Here is a 21,568-nt window from a genome sequence, read left to right as displayed (position 1 = left end):
TATAAAATGATTATGCTTACCATATGAATATCTATTTATGTATTAGACAGTTGTCTTTGACTTAGGTTATCATTTCTATATTACCGTAAAAATAGTTGCAATGAACTAAATTATAGTTCGTATATCAGTGAGTTATTATGATTTTTTGTACCACTTCTCGAGTTACGACACTATGTTCTGAAGAAAGGAAATATGTCATATATATTTCTCTCTAACGCCGTACATCAAAAAAGTCGAATGATTTGTTGTATTAAGAGTGTTTAAATACCTTAGATTAACATGACGATATGATCTGTCACTTATATAATAATTATAAGCTATATCTAAAGTGACTCCGTCCTATTTCTAACCTAGTAAGTGGTGTCAAGATCAGAGATAATATTTTTCTATTGATTCGCGTTTGTTGACCATGTGGGTTCACAAATTTTGGCACTAATTCTTATTCTCGGCCATATTTTTAAAATGTGAGTTTGAGGCATTAAACATTTTGAATCAGTAAAGTTTACAGTTGTATATCTTTCACGTTTTGCAGACAGTGTGTTAAGTTATCCCCGTGGTGTCAGTAAATGGCACGTATATTAAACGATATGTTTAATGTTGCTTGATTTGGGTGGTAAATCCATTACATGTGGTCGTATGCTTTATTTCTGCTCCTAAATTACATAATATTATCGCCTGATTATATTAAGATTGTCTTTATTTTTAAATTGGGCTTCGCCTGACGTGTCCGAATATTGGAAAATGCCATTTAGTATTTGAATTGAACTACTTGTAACGTACTATGCTCTTTAACGATAAGTGTTAGTACTTTCAACATTTCACATTATAATAATTATAATGTATTGGTTTCAAATAAAAAGAAGTCGTAAGAGTTATCGCAAATTTTTGGATCATAACAAACTTATTTGATGTACATTATAATTTTATATATCAGTTTACCTGTGTAGACTTTTAATTCGGTAGGTTTTTTTTGTTGGTGTGTTGTTTTATAGAGTATCCACTTGTTTGTATCTTTTTTTACCTGGTGTCAATAAAATCAATTATATTGTATGTATACTACAGGGCCAGGGGGGGGGGGGGGGGGGGCTAAAGTCAGTACTCATACGTTGGGTCTTATACCACCTCCGTGTTTCATATTTGAGACCTGTAACTTTGCAGATGGTATACTGTCACTACTCATTCGAGGATTTCGTCAAATCATCACCAAAATTTGAACATCCGATTTTTGGAGGCCACACCCGCTCAGCATTGAATTGCTTATACTTGTGTTTGTGAACATGTTAATGACTCCGTTGTAACATATTGCTATAGGTCATTAAATCCGGAATATAATCTGAAAAGATGGTGCGAAACGGATTTTTAAATGACGAAGTTATCAAGAAATTTGTTTATCTCGTTAGCAAAATCAATCGGTTAATTAATGCTCTCTGCACGATTCCCCTAATTATGCAGATCTAGTTTCAACCCAATCAGCTGATCACACGTAATGAACAAACTCGTTAAATGCTTCATATCTCGATCATCTGAGAAGCTAGAACTCTTATTTTTTCCGGACAAATGTAAATTTTAAAATGAACTCTAACTAATGACAATTAGTTGTAAACGACGAATGTTCTGGAGAACTAAACTCCGAGAACTACAGACTGATAATTGATCATAATTTACTGATTGGACAAACGTTGCTATTTGCAACCCACGCCCATCCATTCGGTTGCTCTTCCCCTGTTACAAAGCCAAGATCTCATGCTAAAGATTGATATTGTAAATAGCTGCAAGGCAAACAAGTTTTAAATGTGCTTTGTACCACTAGTACTACCTGTCACACAAATTGTAATAGGCTTCTAATGGAAATAACTGGCAATGGCGCATCACTTTTTATGGTTTCTATTTGTTTCAATACATCACTATTAGGACTATTAAAGATTGAGTATTGTAAGTAGGTAAGTCTGGGGTAAATCCTTAGATTTCCCGGATATGATCAGTCACTGATAACATTAATCGAATCAAGTGGAATAATCTAGTGACTAGTCCCTTATTCCCTATCTATCCGTTTGATAAGACATAGATGAGTTTTTGCTTCATCATTCGTCGTCTTGATCATTCGTGAGCTTCACTAAATCTCCCCAATTCTAGGTTCATTATTGATCACATTAGTCTTTATCACTGTACGTATTACTATTAGCTTTAACCATTGCTTTGCAATATTGTCTTATTAACACAGTAGTATGGTTTTCACTTTTCAGAGAGAATAGTTTAACCTGCGCACGATGTTTTGCCTGCTTATTATAATACGCTCAGTCGAATTTGGCATTTAACGAAGCCTTACGTGGAATGACAAAATGCCCAGTTTAAAGGAAAGTAGACAGTAAATAGGGGTATGATTTACATTGTTAAACTTATAGTACCGGAACGTGGGTCATGTGTATAGTCACCTTCAAGCCTTTGCTTAGCAGTGTGACTATCTTATTAAAACAATGGTATTATTTTTAGAGAGCGGTGTAGTTAACCACGCAAAGAACCCGACCTTGGATTCATTCACACAATTTGAACTAAGTCACAAAGTCAGACACACCAGACAGTGTTCTCCGTCCACTAGTCACTACCCCACAGTTACCATGCTTTGGCCTTCCATTACCAATCCGAATTGTTGGTGATTTGACTTTGAAATTTCGGGGTATAAAACCCTTTTGAGATGTTAGATCTTTTGTTTATTTTCAATAGCTTAGATTACGAATAAGATTCTGCACATGAGATTAATTTCGCCTAGAGTCTATTTGTTGGTAGAACTTTTATTTTTCATAAGGCTTTGACGATGAAAAGTCGATTCTGATATAGGAATTTATAGACCAGACGATGTAATGCTGTAAATCGTAACTTCAGTTATATGTATAGGTGTGAGTTCCGCACCTTTTTGATCAAGTTTGATGCACTAAGTAGTAAGTAATAAATTATTGGGTTTGTCCAAAAAGCTGTTTAAATTACTGCGTTTCGTTTGGAGTGGCTATTATCTTGTAGCTTATTTTTTCATAATCGTGTGTCCCCATCGTGAAACTAAGGCATATAAAGTCAAGACAAAATTATAATCAATATTTTATTTTTTCGTAGCTTCTCAAGAGACCCTGGTTTTCTTTGTCATTCACATCGCGTACTTTATTATTTATTTGTTTAAGATTTTAAATAAATCAAACTATTGTCAAAAATAATAATCTAAATCACCCACTTAATCGCTTACACGATTAAATTATTTAAGTTACTCTCCATAGTTCCTGTTATGTCGGGAATAGAAGTTACAAAACTATGCGTTTCGTCAGTATTGCCTTGTCACAATTGATGGTTCTACAGTCTACTTCTCGTGAATAAATGAAAAATTACAACAGACGATTAATTTTGCGAAGCTCATGAATTTTATTTATTTTTCAAGAAAAACACGATCCTGGTGTTGTGGGTATCTGAAAGCTGCTGAAAAGATATTAAATATTCCACGATTCTTACATCGTTGTTTACTCCCATCCTAGTTAAAGTATAAGTTACCGAAGACTGTCTGGCGTCTGCAGTCAGTGAACCTCCGTTCTATCCTTTTTACTTTTCATTGTAGACTACTCTTTGACTGACGCCTGCTCTTTTGTTTAGGCAACTAAACACACAGCCTGTTTATATTTTCGGTCTTACATCGCCTGGGAGTCACAGCCTCTGTTGGAGCCAGGTATCGGCTGTCGTTCTTAATGAGGTTAATGAGGAGCTAATGATCTAGATTTTTCTCAGCTCAACAGATAAGTTCTAAAGTTTGGTTCCAGTATACAATCGCTAATGAAATTAAATTTTAATATTTTTTTACTTATTTGATGTTTTATGTTACATATCCATTATCCAAGGCCTAGAGGCCTTAACGAACTATTTTGTTTACAGCAATTATGACATCTAATGCTATGTACATATTATTGCACATTTATAGTCACCAATACGAGATTATCTGTCATTATAAAGTGAGTTCCACCTTTACTCCTTTAGAATAAAGAATGTTATTCGTGTTTGAGAATCTGTCGCCGTTTCTGGTATCTTTACTTCTAGTTGACTTGATATTCATACTTTTCATAAGACGGAAACTCGTAAATTGATTAATAATGAGAGAAAACTAATCATTTTTATTTTACTCCTATATTAATAATGGAGCAAAGAAAAGCAGCTCTGTAAAAACTGAAATGTAATATGAGTGGATTACTCTTTGCAAAACAAGTCTGAGATTGAATTTTGAGCCGAACCATAGTGATTTACAAAATTCACATTTTTGCGATTTTCTACATAGTTGAAACCTTATTTTTTCAAAAAAATTTCATCTGGCTTCTCTAGAACCAAATGAACATAACTTCCATATTTGGTAGTCCAGGATGGTAAAATTTATGAATTAGAGGCCTAGAAAGTGTGCAGATGTAAATATTAGTGCTTTTCATTCAAAGAAGTAAAACCGAATCTTTTATGTCATGTTTCCAGGGTTTGGACTGGAATTGCCAGCTTAAAGAACTTCCATCGCATTACATTACATAATTTTCTGAAACATATGCTACATTTACAATAAATTATGCAATATCACAACATTACAATCAACAAAATAAATTTAATCACAGAATCTCAAACACAAATAATCGTAAATTAAACACAAAAAACAAATTAAACAAGCAATAAATGAATATACAAATGCGCATCTTTTGACAACTTACTCCTTCATAAAATAAATTTTTGACAAAAATTTTTTTTAGACTTCATAAAATAAATTTTCGACAAAAATTTTTTTAGACGGTAATATAATTGTTACTAATTTATAAGTCACAAATAATAAATCAATACAAATTAATCACAAATACTAGAATAATTAATAGATATTAGGTAACTTATATAACTGAAAAACGATATATGTCGATACAAATTACAAAATAATATTAGGTGATTGAAACATTTCAATAAATTCATCATAAATATCACTACCATATTTACCCCAAATATTTAATCTTGATTTATAAAACTTGACAAACTTGTTGCGCAATGCAGCTAACTTAAATCCTTGTGCAACCAATTTACCTAAAAGTTCGGTAACACAATTTTTAAAACCCTTAAGTGTCGAATTAATTCTGGCTAATCGTACTAATTGAGAAATAAATATTCCATAAGACAAATTATTTGGAACGTTTCCATCCAAAAACGGATAAGATATAACTTTAAAATTATAATCTTTTCTTTTATCATATAATGTCACTCTAAACTTCCCTTGATAAATACTAATGTTTAAGTCTAGATAGCAACATTTACGAGCCGAAATATTAGTATTATTTACTATCATTTCCTTAGGATAAATATCTTCTAATACATTCTGTAATAAATTGAAATCATTAAAACCTATCAAATCATCTTGATAACGAAATGTGTCTTTTAATCTTTTTAAATTTTCTGTATCCCCTTTTTCTATCAAAAGTTTAATATATTTATATTCGTAAACATGTAAATAAACATTAGCTATTTGTGGTGCTACATTGGTACCCATTGGTATTCCAATAACTTGTCTATAAATTTGACCCTGATAAGTAACATAAGAATTATCAATCAAATAATTAAGACATTCCAAAAGTGTATCTTTAGAAAACTGAACTTTATTTTTACTAACATTGTCAGAGAAATAGGCCTTCTTAGTATAAAGATTAGGAATAATATAAGACTTATCTTTAAAATCAAATACTCTTTCTACAAACATACGAAGATTATCCTTCAATTGAATATGAGGAATAGATGTATATAAAGTTGAAAAATCATATGTACTGACAGACTTTAAACCCTTCTGGGTATTATCATTACTAAGAAAATCTAAGATAGGTTCATTATTATCAATAACAAAATAATCATTTCTAACGTGAAATTTATTATCATATATAGATTTATTTTTAGCTGAGTGAAGCATAGATTTAATACAAATGCTAAGATAGACTGATAATTGTTGTAAACTACTTCCACTACCAGACGTTATATATCTAACTCCGACTGGCTTTTTATGCTGTTTTGGTGTAATATATAAATAAGGTAATTTACTATTATCTTCATCAAATTTAATACGATGTTTAAGTAAGAATGCTTTATGCTCATTAATTATATCATCTTCTGAACGATTAACTTTAGTAAATGTATTCGATGATAATTCCTTTTCAATCATACTAATATAGAACTTTTTACAAACAATAGTAATATTATTTTTGGCTTTGTCGGTAGGAACCAATACAAAATCTTTATGAAGCTCATCTAAATCTGCTAAGACACCAACATCTGACAATACTGAATAATAGGGATATGGTTTAGCTCCTTGCAGTTGAATTTTCACTTGCTCTATGATTAGTGTTTTCCACTCTTGAAACTCTTCTATAGGTTTATGCCATAAATTAGACAATTTATCGCAATAGCTTTTGAGTGCCGTCTTTACTGATTTTAAAGCTTTTTCAGTACATGGTTTAGCTTGGTCTCTATAATTTAATCCTTTCATTAGGAGATTACGAAGTTTATCATTACTGATCATTGATAGCTCTCCTGTAATGACATGTTTATGAGTAGGGTCTGTATAACGACTTGATACACAATTACATTTCAATGTTTCTGAGTCAATGTTAGCTTCATTATATACTTTTTTGTAGTTAAGTACTTTAGATCTGATTGTTGGAGGGTATTTGTAGGACAATGTAGGTTGCTGATGATACTTTGACTTGAATGGTGCAGCTTTGGTAACTTGTTCCATTTTAAATATCTTTCGAAAATCAATATACTCGACAAATTTATTAACATAATTAACTACAATAAAAGAATTTGATTTACTATTATTCTTACACGCTAAACCCATTCTTGTAAGGTAAAACCATGATAAATCTTTAACTAAAAGAATTTTATGAAATCTACATGTCGTTATACTACTATTAAAATTATTAATATAAGATATAGCTTTAATATATACTAACTTAAGTTGTTTCTTTTTAAGATTACATAGATTAGTACGAATATCATGCATATCAATCGTTTTATCATCATCCAGCAAATCTTCATAAAATACATCGATATCAAATTCTTGTCTTTCACTTACTATATTACTAATGAATCTACCTCCACGTGAATGTCTATTTATTTTAACTATATCGAACTGACTATAAATCGTTGTTTTGGAGTTCATCACAATATTGCAGGCATCTAGTATGTTCTTCTTTTTAACACGAACGTTGAGACCATATGGGAAAACTGTATTTAACTGCAACATACAAGCTTCTTCGATATCTTCTCTTTCTTTCAATGTAGTATTATTAGGTAAGAGTTTAATCGGCATGATAGCCATGTTTTCAGTGCTATGAATTTTAGTGAAGTGATCACGAAGTATTTTGCAGCCTCCACCAAGTTTTATAGTAGATTTATGTTGGCTTATTCTAGAAGCAATTGAATTGATCGTGTGCCCAATGTATTGATATTTACAATCTTTATGCAAGCATTTTATCAAGTAGATGCAATTCTTCGTTTGACATGATCCGTTAAAGTCAATGAGGAAAGTAGAGTTTGTAGTGCAATTAGTGTAGAAGTTGTCGAAGGAAAGGCGGTTTAAGCATGTAACGCATGATTTTCTATCACATGGTACTATTTTAAAAGTTTCAAGAGATTCTGGATCATTACTCTGATGATCATCAAAAGATTGTTCCGACTTCATGTAGAAAAAAGATAGCTAAGCTATCATTGACCGAGCAGGGCGCAGAAACAGCCACAGTAGATCACTAAATATTAGTGCTTTTCATTCAAAGAAGTAAAACCGAATCTTTTATGTCATGTTTCCAGGGTTTGGACTGGAATTGCCAGCTTAAAGAACTTCCATCGCATTACATTACATAATTTTCTGAAACATATGCTACATTTACAATAAATTATGCAATATCACAACATTACAATCAACAAAATAAATTTAATCACAGAATCTCAAACACAAATAATCGTAAATTAAACACAAAAAACAAATTAAACAAGCAATAAATGAATATACAAATGCGCATCTTTTGACAACTTACTCCTTCATAAAATAAATTTTTGACAAAAATTTTTTTTAGACTTCATAAAATAAATTTTCGACAAAAATTTTTTTAGACGGTAATATAATTGTTACTAATTTATAAGTCACAAATAATAAATCAATACAAATTAATCACAAATACTAGAATAATTAATAGATATTAGGTAACTTATATAACTGAAAAACGATATATGTCGATACAAATTACAAAATAATATTAGGTGATTGAAACATTTCAATAAATTCATCATAAATATCACTACCATATTTACCCCAAATATTTAATCTTGATTTATAATAAAATCACAAATTTTGGGTCAACCCTAAACTCAACATCACTCTACTTTTGACTCGAAATATTTTGTTGTTCCTGAGTACTGACACTCTTATTTAACTCTTATAATAATCTCCAAAATTTGATCTAGACTGCTTACTATATGAGCCAACTGTTCAAAATTGAACCAATTAAAGTGATATTGGTAAGTAAATTCCAAAGATCACTTGTCCAAAGTACAAAATAAGTCAGATAATTTGAAATCGGATCTGAAATAAGGAAATGGTGAGCAATTAATAATGTTAAGTTTTCTCTGGTCCACCCTATAGAGTATATACCTTAGACTGAAAGATGAATTGGTGGAGCACTAACAATCGATCGGTAGATCCGTCTTACAATTTTTGTCGGCAATCAGATCATTAAATCGAGAAGCTGTTCTGTAGAAGTTGAACCTTATTTATAAAATGGCTTCCCAAGGCTGCTCGAATCTAGATCGAAAACTTTCAGCCTAACTTTATTAGCTGATTGCGGACTACGACCGATAGCAAGCTTGGTACATTCAATTTGGTTGGATTGCAATCGATTGGTTCTCTTTGTTTCAGCGTGCCATATTGAGAGATACTCCGGACCCCGTAGTTCCATATTATAATATTGGCCTACGGGTCTCCGTATTGGTCACCTGTACTTACAGAATATGTAACCACAGGTAATATTATTATTATCATAATAATATTAGCCCGAATCATTCAGGCTACTACTGTTATTTGTTATCAAATAATACCCCGCTTATTTTAAAAGGCAGTAATCTTTTAGACCACGTGACACTGTCCAATGAACTGGCGCTAATCGACCCGGTCATTTGGTCTGATAAATTCTGTTCTCTAATGATTGAGCTCGTAACATCTTTACAGTGGCTTATATCTGACAGGGCTAGCCTCTGCTACCCGCGCATTTCTTTACTGTCTACTTCAAGAACTTCTGAAGAAGCGTACGCTGAAACTCTCCTTTTTTAAAAGTATGGCCTTGATAGAAAGAACGAAATGACAAGTATTGTAAAATAGCTGCTTCTTCATATACTTATAGGCTGAAGACATAAAATGGCAGATTTTTCCATGATTTTGTCCACATTAGTTGGTTACTGGGAAGAACAGCACCTGTAAAACTGGTTAGTTGTCACATATACGACTCACGTCACGAGTGTTGCCGTTATAAATCTTGACCCAACTCTCGCAGAATGCAATTATAAATTGTGATCCGGGCTGTATCTCATATCAATATCATAATGTCTGGGTTCCCTCTTGATATTGTCACATCTGTGACAGCCCTCTGCCAAGTGACCCGATATAAACTAATATCGATCCCCACCAACTTTTACATATTGCGCGTGATTTCTAATAACTTATTTTATTGCTTGTATTATTGATTGTGAAACTCGTTCGCTCTCCAACTTTTAAATCACTATTTGTAATATGTAATGCGGTGTTGTATTATTGTGTGATATTTGTGAGCTGTATGTGAGCTGTCACACGTTTTTAAGGGGCTTCATAACTTTTAAAAAGGAATCCTTTTTTGATTTCAACAGTTGCTCAAAGATACCGTGCTTGCAGATTCTACCGACAATAGGGTTGGCTTTTAGCCACTAACGTCAACTCAACTTTTCACCATCACGATTAAATTTACCTCCCAAAGGTGAGCTATCGCTTCCCCTAGTCCTACCGTAAGCTCTAACATCAACTGGAATGTCAATGTGACGAAACTGAAAGCTTCTTTAAATAGTTACTTTACTTTGTTATATTCCTGTACAAAAAACAAATTTTCAAATCCTGTGAACAAAATCGTGTAATCGTGTTCTCTCCTGTAAGAATTAACTGGTGGGATGATTTATTCAATGAAAGATGTTCATTCCGATCTACGAGTTCGTTGTTACTTCACTCCACGTGATGCCCATATAAGGAGATACGAGAATACACTCTACTGGTTACTGTAGTTGTTGTTACTTCACTCCCAGTTGCGTGAGCTCTCGAGCACTTCAGCCTCTTACTTTTACCGTTCTAAATATTGGACCAAACAGCCGTGCAAAAATTAGAGAAAATTGTGACTCTAACGGTAAACGACAGTTAATTATTGGTGATGTCAAGGTGTTTGTTAGATTGTTCTCAGTGTAAAGTCTCCTGTTAAATTGGTTCCTCATTAATTCAGGGCAGACGGCGGCATATTTCCAGAGAGAAGTTGTTCTTCTCTCCTCCCTCTCTCCTCAGCTCCCAGTAAGCACCAGGTGCTGAGGTGCTGTGCCAATTAATATCTAGCTACCCATTTTACTACGCCGCAACCACTACACTTTTTACTACGCCGCAACCAATACACTTTTTACTACGCCGCAACCACTACACTTTTTACTACGGCGCAACGTTTTCATAAGCAGATATCTTCCTTTACCCCTAAACTTTAACCCTATCTTTGATGATATTTAATATCTTTTGGTAATTGGTAGGGCCAAGCACCCTCCCCGTTCGCGTTAATTGCTTGTTCGTGACCTCATCAATACTTCTTAAAGCACCAGTGCAATCTTAAACCCATTAAAGCCGGATTAATAGTAATATGATGTGAAGTCCCGAGAGATGTAATAATTTTGAGGTCAACGACCTTCATCAACGTGACGCAGCCATCCCCGACCAGTCATCCTTTAATTTGATTGCACCTTAGTCCCGCTGATATGTAATGAACTTACCTAAATTCAACCTTGCTATCATATTTATGCGTTCATCACAACTGCCCTTACTTTACTTTTGGATTATTGGATTATAGAACAGCTGGTCAGAGACCTTTTAAGTCGGTCCATAACTCTCATTTACGTGCATTTTTTTGTAGAAACTCAATTAAATAGGCTTTTATTTGAGAAACTTCTTGCTCCTTGCGCAATAATGGTGCTGTGGGCTGTATGATATTAGGTTTTACGTGCAGTGGCACTTTTTTATCGTGTCACTCTGTACAGTTAACAGTGCCATTAGTGGGAAGGTGAAGTGCTGGTGAAGTAGTCCTCTGGTTGAGACACGGTGCCACTCCGTGCTAGGGCATCATTATTAGTTCATGTACTGAACACAAACTTTATCGGATACTTGTAAATTTGGATATTTTTTTTATATTGAAAATATTCAAAAAAATTTTATTTCGTTTTTTGCGAAGGAAAATTAAAGTCATTGCTCTATTTTTGCATGTGTCTACTGTCTTACTGCGCGAGAATATCTCACATAGATACTATACCATACTAGCAAACTCGAAATCCGGGTTATTACTAATATTTATTGACGTTAATCGGATTTGCGATAGATAATATAATCAAGGGTGTGAAAAAAGACTCGTGTCTGTATTTAACTAACTTACCAATAATTGATTGATGGTAAACCGGTGCCCGGATGGTTCTAATGACCAATCCATATTGATCCATCAACAGTAAGAGCTTACTACTTGGTACATTATCTCTGTGTCTTTAACGCTTTTTTTTAGGAATCTAGTCCGTGAGACTATTTGCCGTTTGCTTTATTTTGTCTCTTGCAGATCTGTGTTTTTTGTGTTTGTTGAAAATTTATATTACAAAGAAATACATATTTATTATTTAAGCATCAACATTGTTCACAGTTTCATATAATTTTATTTTGAGGGTTCGAGTATCAACAATGGTGAAAGTTTTATTAAAGTTAAGATGAAAACAGAGGCAGTATGTCACCTTAATTAGACTCTCAAATGTCAAGTCTCCAGATATCTTACACTCTGGTTATTATCACTTTCATATATTGATATAATTTTGAATAACAACAATGGTCCAAATTATACAAGAATATACTTTTGAAGGTCAATAATGGTGTCAGCTTGACTATCACTATATCCATAATTTCATGACCTTTGTTTACCATTATTTACCACTATTTTCCATTTTCCCAGTAGAAATGACCTCAGAGCTGAGTGATGTGAGCCTGCTCCCCACAGCTGGGTGGATCTCAGTTCTTGACATTATCAGCGGAGTGGTCTACCTCCTGACTTTCATAATCGGAATAACGGGCAACTCTCTTGCCTGGTTATACTTCTGGAGCAAAGCACGTGACCTCCCCACGCTGCTCTACCTGCTGACCGCTATGAACGATGTCTTCCTCTGTACCCTCCATCTAGCCAGTGGTATTTCAATGCTCAACCAACGGCACGGCATGCTCTTCTCCTACCCTGCATTCTGCAAGTTCTGGGACGTGTCTCATTTTACCTCCGTTAAACTTTCCGTCACCTTGGTTCTTGTCCTCTGTGTTAGCCGTGCTTTTGCCGTGTTCCGGCCACTTCGCCGCACATCCTCGTTCAGCAAGTACCGCATAATGGCCTTCTTGGCTTTGTTCTGTTTGGTGGTCATCGGCATTGATCAGTCCCAACGCTTCCTCAACTGGGGGGAGTCCACATACGTGGCGCACGACGCCTACTGCTGGATGACCGCCATCACTCCAGAGGCAACCACCAACGCTTCACTTGTTGGAAACGAAACCATGGAGGTCTCAAACGAGGACCCTCTCATCTACTTCTACGTGATAGGGGGTTGTCTGCTGGCTCTGCCGATCATACCTGTTTCTGTTGCTAGCGTCATCACTGTTCTCAACATGTCAGCCGCTGAAAAGAGAGTTCGGAGTAATTTGACGGGGACTTTGATAAAACGACACGCTACCGTGACAACCATCCTCTTCGCTATAGCTTACATCATTTTTAACATCCCACTTTTTATAAACTATGTAACCTGGACATTTACTATCCTGTTCAACCTGCCGCTGTTTGAAGTCATTTATGACAACAATATTCCTATTTTTATGTATGCGTGGAACTGGACTGATGTACTTTGTCCGGCCCTGAACTGTATGGTGAATCCGCTCATTTACTACTGGAGGATATCTGGTTTCAGAAGTTGGATCAAGAAAGCGTCGTTATTCTGGAAACCAAGCAGTGAGCATAAATGGACCAGTCCAGTCAGTCACTCTTACTCGGAATCATACTCGTTAAGTGCTAGAGCTGGTTCCAGAAAACTTACAACATTTAACAAACAGAGAACTGAGTCAAGCTTATTCAAACAGGGAAAGCTTGCCTCTCAAAACAGTTCAAACATAGCTGTAATATCTAGTTTGAGCTTTACAAACGGTTCCACCAGCGCTCGATTTGGACATCGTGGATCGTTGCCAACGATAAGAACGAGCGGCAGAATTAGAGCGCATTCAACCAATGCTATTGATGGTTTAAATACTCCGAAGAAAGTAGAATCCTTAAAAATCATTGCCAAGGACACGGACCCACTGAGTTTAAATTCTGTTCTTATCGACAATTCTGTTCTTATCGACAATTCTGTTCTTATCGACAATTCTGTTCTTATCGACAATCAGTAGATATAAAAGATCTTATCAAGAAAATATTAATTAATGTAAAGTTGCTGTCACAAAACAGTTAAATTGATTTTGATCCTTTTACCTTTTTATGTTAACACAGGTTGAATTAATTAACCGTTAATGTTAGTAACTTGATGTTTACATGTATCATTATCCTAGAAGTTCATTTAAAATATCTTTGCTTTTAAATTTTCTTATTAACATTGATCAGTAAGCCCGGCACGGTAGCTTGGTTTCTAAGACAAAGTGGAAGTTTTAAACCAGAAACACCAACCATCATGAATCGTACAAAATAATAATTTGAGCATCATTATTTAGCCCCGAACGCGAATAACTCCAAAAATGAGATGAACAGTTTACATTTCTCGCAGCACCAAACTGAATAAATATTACTGTTCGAAAAAAATCACGGTTATTTCGAGTTCTTATGAAATATACCCTCAAGTTTCAACTTAACCTTACTGTGGCTAACTTAAAGTTTTCATTTCAGCCAGGAGACAAGTTGGATCACCCGCGGACTCTACATGTTGAGCATCACCACTCCAGGGTCACCACCTCCAGAAACAGCAACTGTGTCGCTGATAATGAGATGGATATAGAAGCGCTAGATCACAACTTTGACATCCGGCTTTTGGTAAGTCAGCGGCTATGTTGGTCCTGATAGTACGTGCTAAAGTTGGTACCGTACATCATGGTTCCTCTTAAAATGTTCAGGGATGACCGCATTTTTAATTACTCCTGGGGCCTGTACATTAGGTTATAATGCAGTGAAATGTTTGACGTCATGTCATGTGACAGCACGTCTTCAGTCTTAAATTCTAAATTGGTGCTGCCCTACGTCAGTCATGCCTGAAATTCCTTACCTCGCCAAAGTTCAGTCGTTTCAATTCGATGAGCGCTCGGTATTCTTTAGGTTAACCATCTTTGAATGATAGCGTTCTTGATACTTTATTTTGGTTGCATTGCTATAATTTGTATAAATTCCTATCGATGATTCGATGAATGCGCCCTTTTTTAAGACCAATGAATTTAATTATGATTGGATTGCCATGATTGAAATTTATCTATAAACTTGTCTATAAAAAAGTTAATCTCTACTTGAATCAATGAATCTGCTCATATAATCACTATTACTCATGATTGGTTATCAATAATACTGAATATATTTGATTATCTTTAATTTGATGGAACTCAAAGGGTTGTTGATAAGACTAATTTGATCATATAATAATATTCCTCAGTTGGACAATAGCGAAACGCAGGGAGAAGTTGAACATCTAGATAATTCCTAAAACTCAAGCCTCGCAGTGCTCCATAATTCGGCTACCCGAAGAAATTCCCACTTTTATCAGTTATAAAATATCTATTGAGATGAAATTATCCGTTTATAAACATTTACAGTTTATATTCCCTAGTTTGACGGTTATTTTCTTGACCAATCTCAGTTCAGTTAATTTTGTTAACTGAGGTATTATTACCGCATATTGCAATCATTACCGCGATTGACGATATTTCAGTGGATGCAGATAGCAGCTACCGCGCCACTGCGATTTCGATGTAAGTATTGCCAGCCTATATCGTAGTCTATGAGTATGACACTTGCAATGGTAAAGGCTGCTTATAAGTCGAGAAAAATATCAATCTTTAGAATAATCACAATTTATAGCATATAAATAACTCCTATAGTTTATATTTTCCTTATTAAGTTTATAGCTGTGTTAAACTTTTGTACAAGTTCGGTTTACTTCTAGGTTCGGTTTGTAATTGAACATGTGTAATTACACATTAAAATTGAGCTGCGCAAGCGAACCGAACAAAAGTTTAGCAGCGTAATTCCTATTAAAATTTTGGGTGTAAAATTATTAAACTCTAAAATTTATTCCTGCAAAACTATGTTATTATTTATTTTCAAACTTTACACCAATCTGAAATAGTTAACAATAAACATCCTAAAGATCTGATAAGTCTACAAAGAAGGTCGGAAAAAAGCTTAAAATTATTATTAGATGGCAATAAACTTTAAAACAAAAAACATAAAACGTGTTTAAACGAATGTTACATCTGTTTAAAGTTATATTAGTAGCCATGCCACGCGGACGTAGATACCAGGATGCTGTGATAGTTGTATATAAATCATAATTTCATATTTTGCTAACTTGTACAATGTTTATTAACTTTTTATGAAGTTTATTTTGATGAACTGAAAAAATCATGGTATGATAACGTTTTAACACGATACGGCAGGATATATTGAGCAAATGTAAATGGTAAAGTGCTTTTCGAAACATTGGGGTTTCATTATATGGACGACTCAAGAAATTTCTGCTGAGAAAATACCTTACACAGTTACAGTTTCCCTATACTACATAAATAATTGATTACCTGGGCCTGTTCATATTTGAATTTATTTACCGTTATTGTTGCGCAATTGACGGGTTTAATATTATGTATTACGTTTCATTGTACATATCATTTATTGAAGAATATCTATTAAAATTTTCTCAAATAGATGACTTTATTTCTAGTTCTACCCATAACAAATAACAATGAAGCACGATGCATACCTAAGACCCCCACATACCATATAGTTTGAATATACAATATAGTGACCTACTAGTACTAGTTGAGTACTAGTACTGAAGCCGCTCTTACTTGCGAGCGCAAGAAAATTGCTATCAAACAAGATATACCTAGCCTTGTGTTATCGGTCAGCTATTGAAATATCCGTGCCAAATTGTGCTTCACAGTATACACCTTGCCAAGCTTGCTGGTCAAATTCAATAACTCATTCTGGTAAAAAGGAATTACGTCCAAATTTACTTGGCACGTCAACCCCAATGCGCCTCGCTCTTTTCGGGTTTCTTTACAAGCATACGTGAGAGTTTGAGTAGCGAGCAATAGACTATGAGTATGACGCTAGGTCATAGGTATAAGCTAACGTCCAATTCACAATTAATGTGGCAAAATTACATAATAAGGATGCATACTTAACTCAAACTGTACGTTCAAAATTTGTGTACCATTGTTTTTTAGAGACTGAGAATTTTCACAGTACCAAATTTGTCATACCTTTTTGGAATGATCAGTGAGTTTCGCCTAGGTGCCATATTTGATGGTGCGCGGCTTTTGGAGCAAAATTAACTGTAAAAGTCGCGTAATTTGACGAAATTCGTTGATTTTTGTCGTATTATTATGTCATATCTTCGGTTACTTGGCGGCACTCAGCCTGTCATTCCGCCGAATCTTTATGAACATAATAGCCTGGGGTCCCAAGGTAAATCTTCGGTTCCTTAATTGATTCACGATGTCAATCCTTCGCAGCTCGGTGAGGTCCAGTGGTCAGTGGTGCATCTCGCCGATCTACCGAGAAGAATTATTTGATGCGCGGCGCGGCCCAGTAGTGCATCGCTGATCGCGCTACAAGTTCCTTAAATGAGATCATTCTGAAAATTTGTGAAGACTTTCCAATAGGGCTTTTACAACTGTCCGAAAATTTGGTGGATCTGGATGTCGGAGTTTATATTAAATGATATAGTGATGAAAATGCAGGGGCAAAATACGCTGCTTTTATGTTTTAGCTGTAACATAATGCATAATGTTTGATGGTTGGATATGCTTTAAATTTTTAGGACAGTTTTCTTGTAAATCTATGAGTAAGCTAACCAATTTTTGTTAAAATTGAATCAAGGGAAGGATACTAAATAAGCATTCGTTTTAAGAATTTTGTGCTGGCCTAAATTAGCGCTAAAAAACCATCCTACAGTCGGCATGCGCGGCTCACTGTCGATGATGCACTACTTAACGGGTGATACTCGTAAAATATTTGTTCCAACTCGGCGCGCGTCCTTGTAGGTTTTGTAGCACGTTGTGACCCCACGGTCGTTTCACTACGATACAGGGGAGCCGCGCACTTCTTACTGGGCCGCACTCAGTCTGTCATTCCGCCTAATCTCTATTCGGTTGTTTGCCAACATTAAAGCCTGGGGTCCTCAGGTAACGCACTTCGTGCGCAGCGGGTCATACAACGTATGACAAAATGGGTTGACATCGTCAATCAAATCAAAGTTTTAAGATTGTTCTTAATTAAATTATGTTATTTGCTCTATCCAGAGCCCGTGCGCTTGCAGTAGCGCGCGCCCGCCTCACTTGTGAAACAAGCGCGCCCGAAGTGGCGCGAAAGCACATGGTTAGGTGAATTATGCTATTGCAGTCACTCAGATAGCTTAATTTTACACTTAAACCCTTCGGGGAGGAACATAATTACATTGACAGGACTGAGGACACATATGCTGCCCACAATAAACGGGCAGTGGTGAAATGTACATGTGTGCCGCCCCCGCTAAACATTCTTTCCATCCACTTAAAATATTTTTTAAATTTAAAAAATTAAACGGCTTAGTGGCTCAGTTGGTTAATCCGGGCTTGGTATTGCTTGAGGTACCAGGTTCGATTCCCGACTCTGTCACTAGCCGTGGGGTGAGCGTCGTCGACGCTCAGCTAAGGATCCTGAATGGTCTATGCAGCCCCCGGTCCACTCAGAATAAAACAAATATTTCAGAATAAAACAAATATTATATTCAAATCTCTTTATTCAACAATATTAAATCATTATAGAACCTAATTTGTGGCTTGATCGTTATGTTAGGGCTATTCTGTTAGCTGATGCTGACAGGCACTGCATGGGGCAGAGACTTAGGACCATTACGCTGGAGGCTTACAATGACCCTTTTTGAACCCCATGGCAGTGCTAGTTTTATTATGGTACAAATTGTAAATCGAAGTTATGAAAACGATCAAGTCACTCCTGTTTTACACTATCAACAGCTACTTAAAACAACCTAGATTGTACAACTCACTTTGAAGATTAAACTGTTAAGTGATGAGTGATTGGGCTCATTAAACATTTTAGTAGCGGAGACATGCGGATCAGCTTCTTGAGGTTCTAATAGTTCATTCAGACAAGAAGTTTTATTTTTTCAAATTTAGTCGTTCAAGCTGCCTGAGTTCAGAAAGTTTGCCAAAGGGGCCCAGGTATTCTTGTCACCTTTACCCTGAGACGAGAGAATGACTTTTTTTACCTTTGATTTGAATACACCATGAGTGATTTCAAGGTCGTTCAGTGCCAACATCTGACGGAATGAATTCCAAAGGCAACTAGATTTGTAAACGAAACTGTTTGAGGGCATGGTTGTTATAAGAAGAGTTTCTTTGCCGGGTCTTTTAGACAAACAGAAAAGTTCAAATAGTGCAATTGGTGTTCGATATTTAAAGACTTTAAAAAGTTCATTGCAGCAGTGATACGCGTATAAATTATGCAATGTCATGAGTGATTGACGGGCAAAAATTGGCTTGGTGTGCTCTCTCTCAAAGAATTTGCTGGTAAGTTTCTGTTCACTGATAGGTCTAGTCCTAGCACATGTCATAAATTTATCAAGGTATGCTTTTTTGTCACCAAACATGATACGAACACACTTTTTCTGGGCTACAAATAGTGGTTGAAGTTTATTATTACTTGCACCTCCCCAAACGGTAATGCCATAAGATAGGTGACTTTCAAAAAGTGTGTGGTACAGGTCCTTATGGATAGATGATGGAATTTTATCCTTAATCATGTATAGCCTCCCAGAACAGGACGAGAGTTTTCTAACTAGTTTGTCTCTATAGGGATTGAAAGTTAGGCCTTCGTCGACAATTACTCCTAGGAATTTCGTTTCCTGCACCTTTGAGAGAGGTAGGCCGTTGAGGTAAAGTCTATTTTCAATTAATAAAGATTGATCATCAAGTTTTCTTTTAGCTGTATTGAATTCTATGTAGCAACTTTTCTTGGCGTTAACATGTAATTTATTAGCCAATGTGTACTCGTGGACTGATCGTAGGACCCTATTTGCATTATTGTAGGCCTCTGCTCTAGTTTTGGCAACTACAAATATGTTTGTATCATCAGCAAATAGGACATAGCTAGTGTTATCGAGTTGAGAGTTTGTTAAGTCATTTATGTATATTAAAAACAGGAGAGGCCCAAGGCAGCTCCCCTGTGGAACGCCATAGAGAACAGGAAGTCTGTCTGATACTTCGCCCAGGACGGACACACACTGCTCTCTGTCCGACAAGTAACTTTCCAGTAACTTAAGTGGCACTCCTCTAATCCCATATATTTCAAGTTTCTCAAGCAAAATTGTGTGGTCTATTGTGTCAAAGGCCTTGCTTAGATCAATAAAAATTCCTAGAACATGAAGACCTTGCTTTAGGGCCTTTTGGATGTGAAAAACTGAGTAGTTAAGTGCATGTGATGTTGAGTGACTCTTTCGGAATCCGAATTGACTGTCGTGAAGGATTCCTTGACTAACCAAGAAGCTGTAAAGACGTTTGTATATTATCTTTTCAAAAATTTTACCAAAAATTGGAAGTGTGGAAACAGGCCTGTAGTTCTCAATCAGTTCTTCGTTATCTTTTTTGTATATTGGGGTTATTTTGCCAAGCTTCAGAACTGACGGAAATATCCCTTGAGATATTAGGCGATTAAATTGAACAACAAGAGTTGGGCTAAGAATACCCGATAGTTTTTTGATTACTCTTATGGGAAAGTCGCTAGCTTTCCCACTCTTCAAGTTGGCTATAATCTCAGAAATTTCATCTTCACTACAGTCATGGAAGTAAATTGAATCGAGAGTTTTTGGTGGCATGAATTCGAGGAAAGAGGGAAGAGGTTCTAAAAGAAGGCCATTTTGAGTATTTTCATTCATTTTTGAGGCAATAGAGGCAAAGTACTCATTAAATTTGTTGGCTATCACCCGTCTTTCAACAACACGGACTCCATCTACCATAAATTGGGGTTTGATGGTTTTTTTTCCTTTTCCCTCTTATCTCATTTATTACTTCCCACATCTTTTTGGAACTATCAGAATTTTCAAGAATTTTGTTACAGTTATAGGTATCTTTTTGGTTTTTTATTATCTTTTTAAGACAGCGTCTGTAATCACGAAAAATTTTGTGGAGTTTCAGATCTCCAACTGGCTTGAAGTCAGGGAGCTTTTTTGAGTTCACCCAGTTATCATACAGCTGACCTTTCTTTTCAATTGCTTCAATTATGCTGTCGGATATCCAGGGATTACTTATAGGATTTCGTTTGGTGAGTTTGGGTTTGTCGAGTTTACAACATGAGTCAATAGCTGAGCTAAAAATTTCAAAAAATTTGTCAAATTCAATTGGATTTTCATTGTTTGTTAGTATGCATTTCTTAGATAGCAAGTTTTTTGTTAGTAGTTCAACATTTCGGTTTGAGAAATCATAGCTTTGCAATTGCTTAGGCTTAGGGGAGGTTTTCCTAGAAGTTAAATGACTGATGTCAAAGAAAGCAAAGATTGGTTTATGATGGGAAGAAGTGTCTTCAATAACTCCAGAGAGGGTTACCAAGTCAATCTCATCAGTAAAAATGTTGTCAATGCAGGAGCTTTGGCCTACATTTACTGAGTGAGTGGGACGAGATATAAGAGGAAAGTAACCATAAGAGAGCATAGTGTTCTCGAAATTCTGAACCTGTTTTTTATTACTCTGATTTTTTTTTTTACACTCAGCCAAATACTCGAGAAATCGGGTGTGAGGGTTAAATGAGGAGCTGCCCATTGCAGCAAAGTCTTGGGCGAATAAAGTATGGTACACACTACCTTAACCGTCACTGGCCTAATGTATAATTGAATCCTTCGGCTTCCTGTAATTGGCTGGTTACACACTTGTGTAACAATGTGGCTGTTGGAATGTCCGAAGTAAAATAAGTGTTGAGATAAAAAAAAGGTGATTTTATAGAATACGCAGGTAAAATCT

The 21,568-nt window shown here is 35.4% G+C and overlaps 1 protein-coding gene across 5 annotated transcripts in view; it reads left to right on the top strand.

The window, feature by feature from the left end:
- Positions 1 to 16,251, top strand: part of LOC134811899 (E3 ubiquitin-protein ligase TRIM37-like) — a 44,146-nt gene extending 27,895 nt beyond the window's left edge. For 4 of the 5 annotated variants that reach the window (XM_063819043.1, XM_063819041.1, XM_063819045.1 and 1 more), the window contains 2 exons: positions 14,238 to 14,381; positions 14,989 to 16,250. In XM_063819043.1, the coding sequence (XP_063675113.1) occupies positions 14,238 to 14,381; positions 14,989 to 15,039 (195 nt within the window). In that variant the 3' untranslated portion in view covers positions 15,040 to 16,250. Of the gene's footprint in view, positions 1 to 14,237; positions 14,382 to 14,988 lie in introns of all 5 variants that reach the window. The other variant, XM_063819042.1, reaches the window with a different exon arrangement.
- Positions 16,252 to 21,568: the final 5,317 nt, after the last annotated feature.

The sequence above is a fragment of the Bolinopsis microptera genome, chromosome 2 (genome assembly GCF_026151205.1).
Source record: "Bolinopsis microptera isolate Bmic1 chromosome 2, MBARI_Bmic_1.0, whole genome shotgun sequence".
NCBI lineage: Eukaryota > Metazoa > Ctenophora > Tentaculata > Lobata > Bolinopsidae > Bolinopsis > Bolinopsis microptera.
Note: the sequence above shows the minus strand (reverse complement) of the source record. Positions and strands in the feature narration are given on the sequence as shown.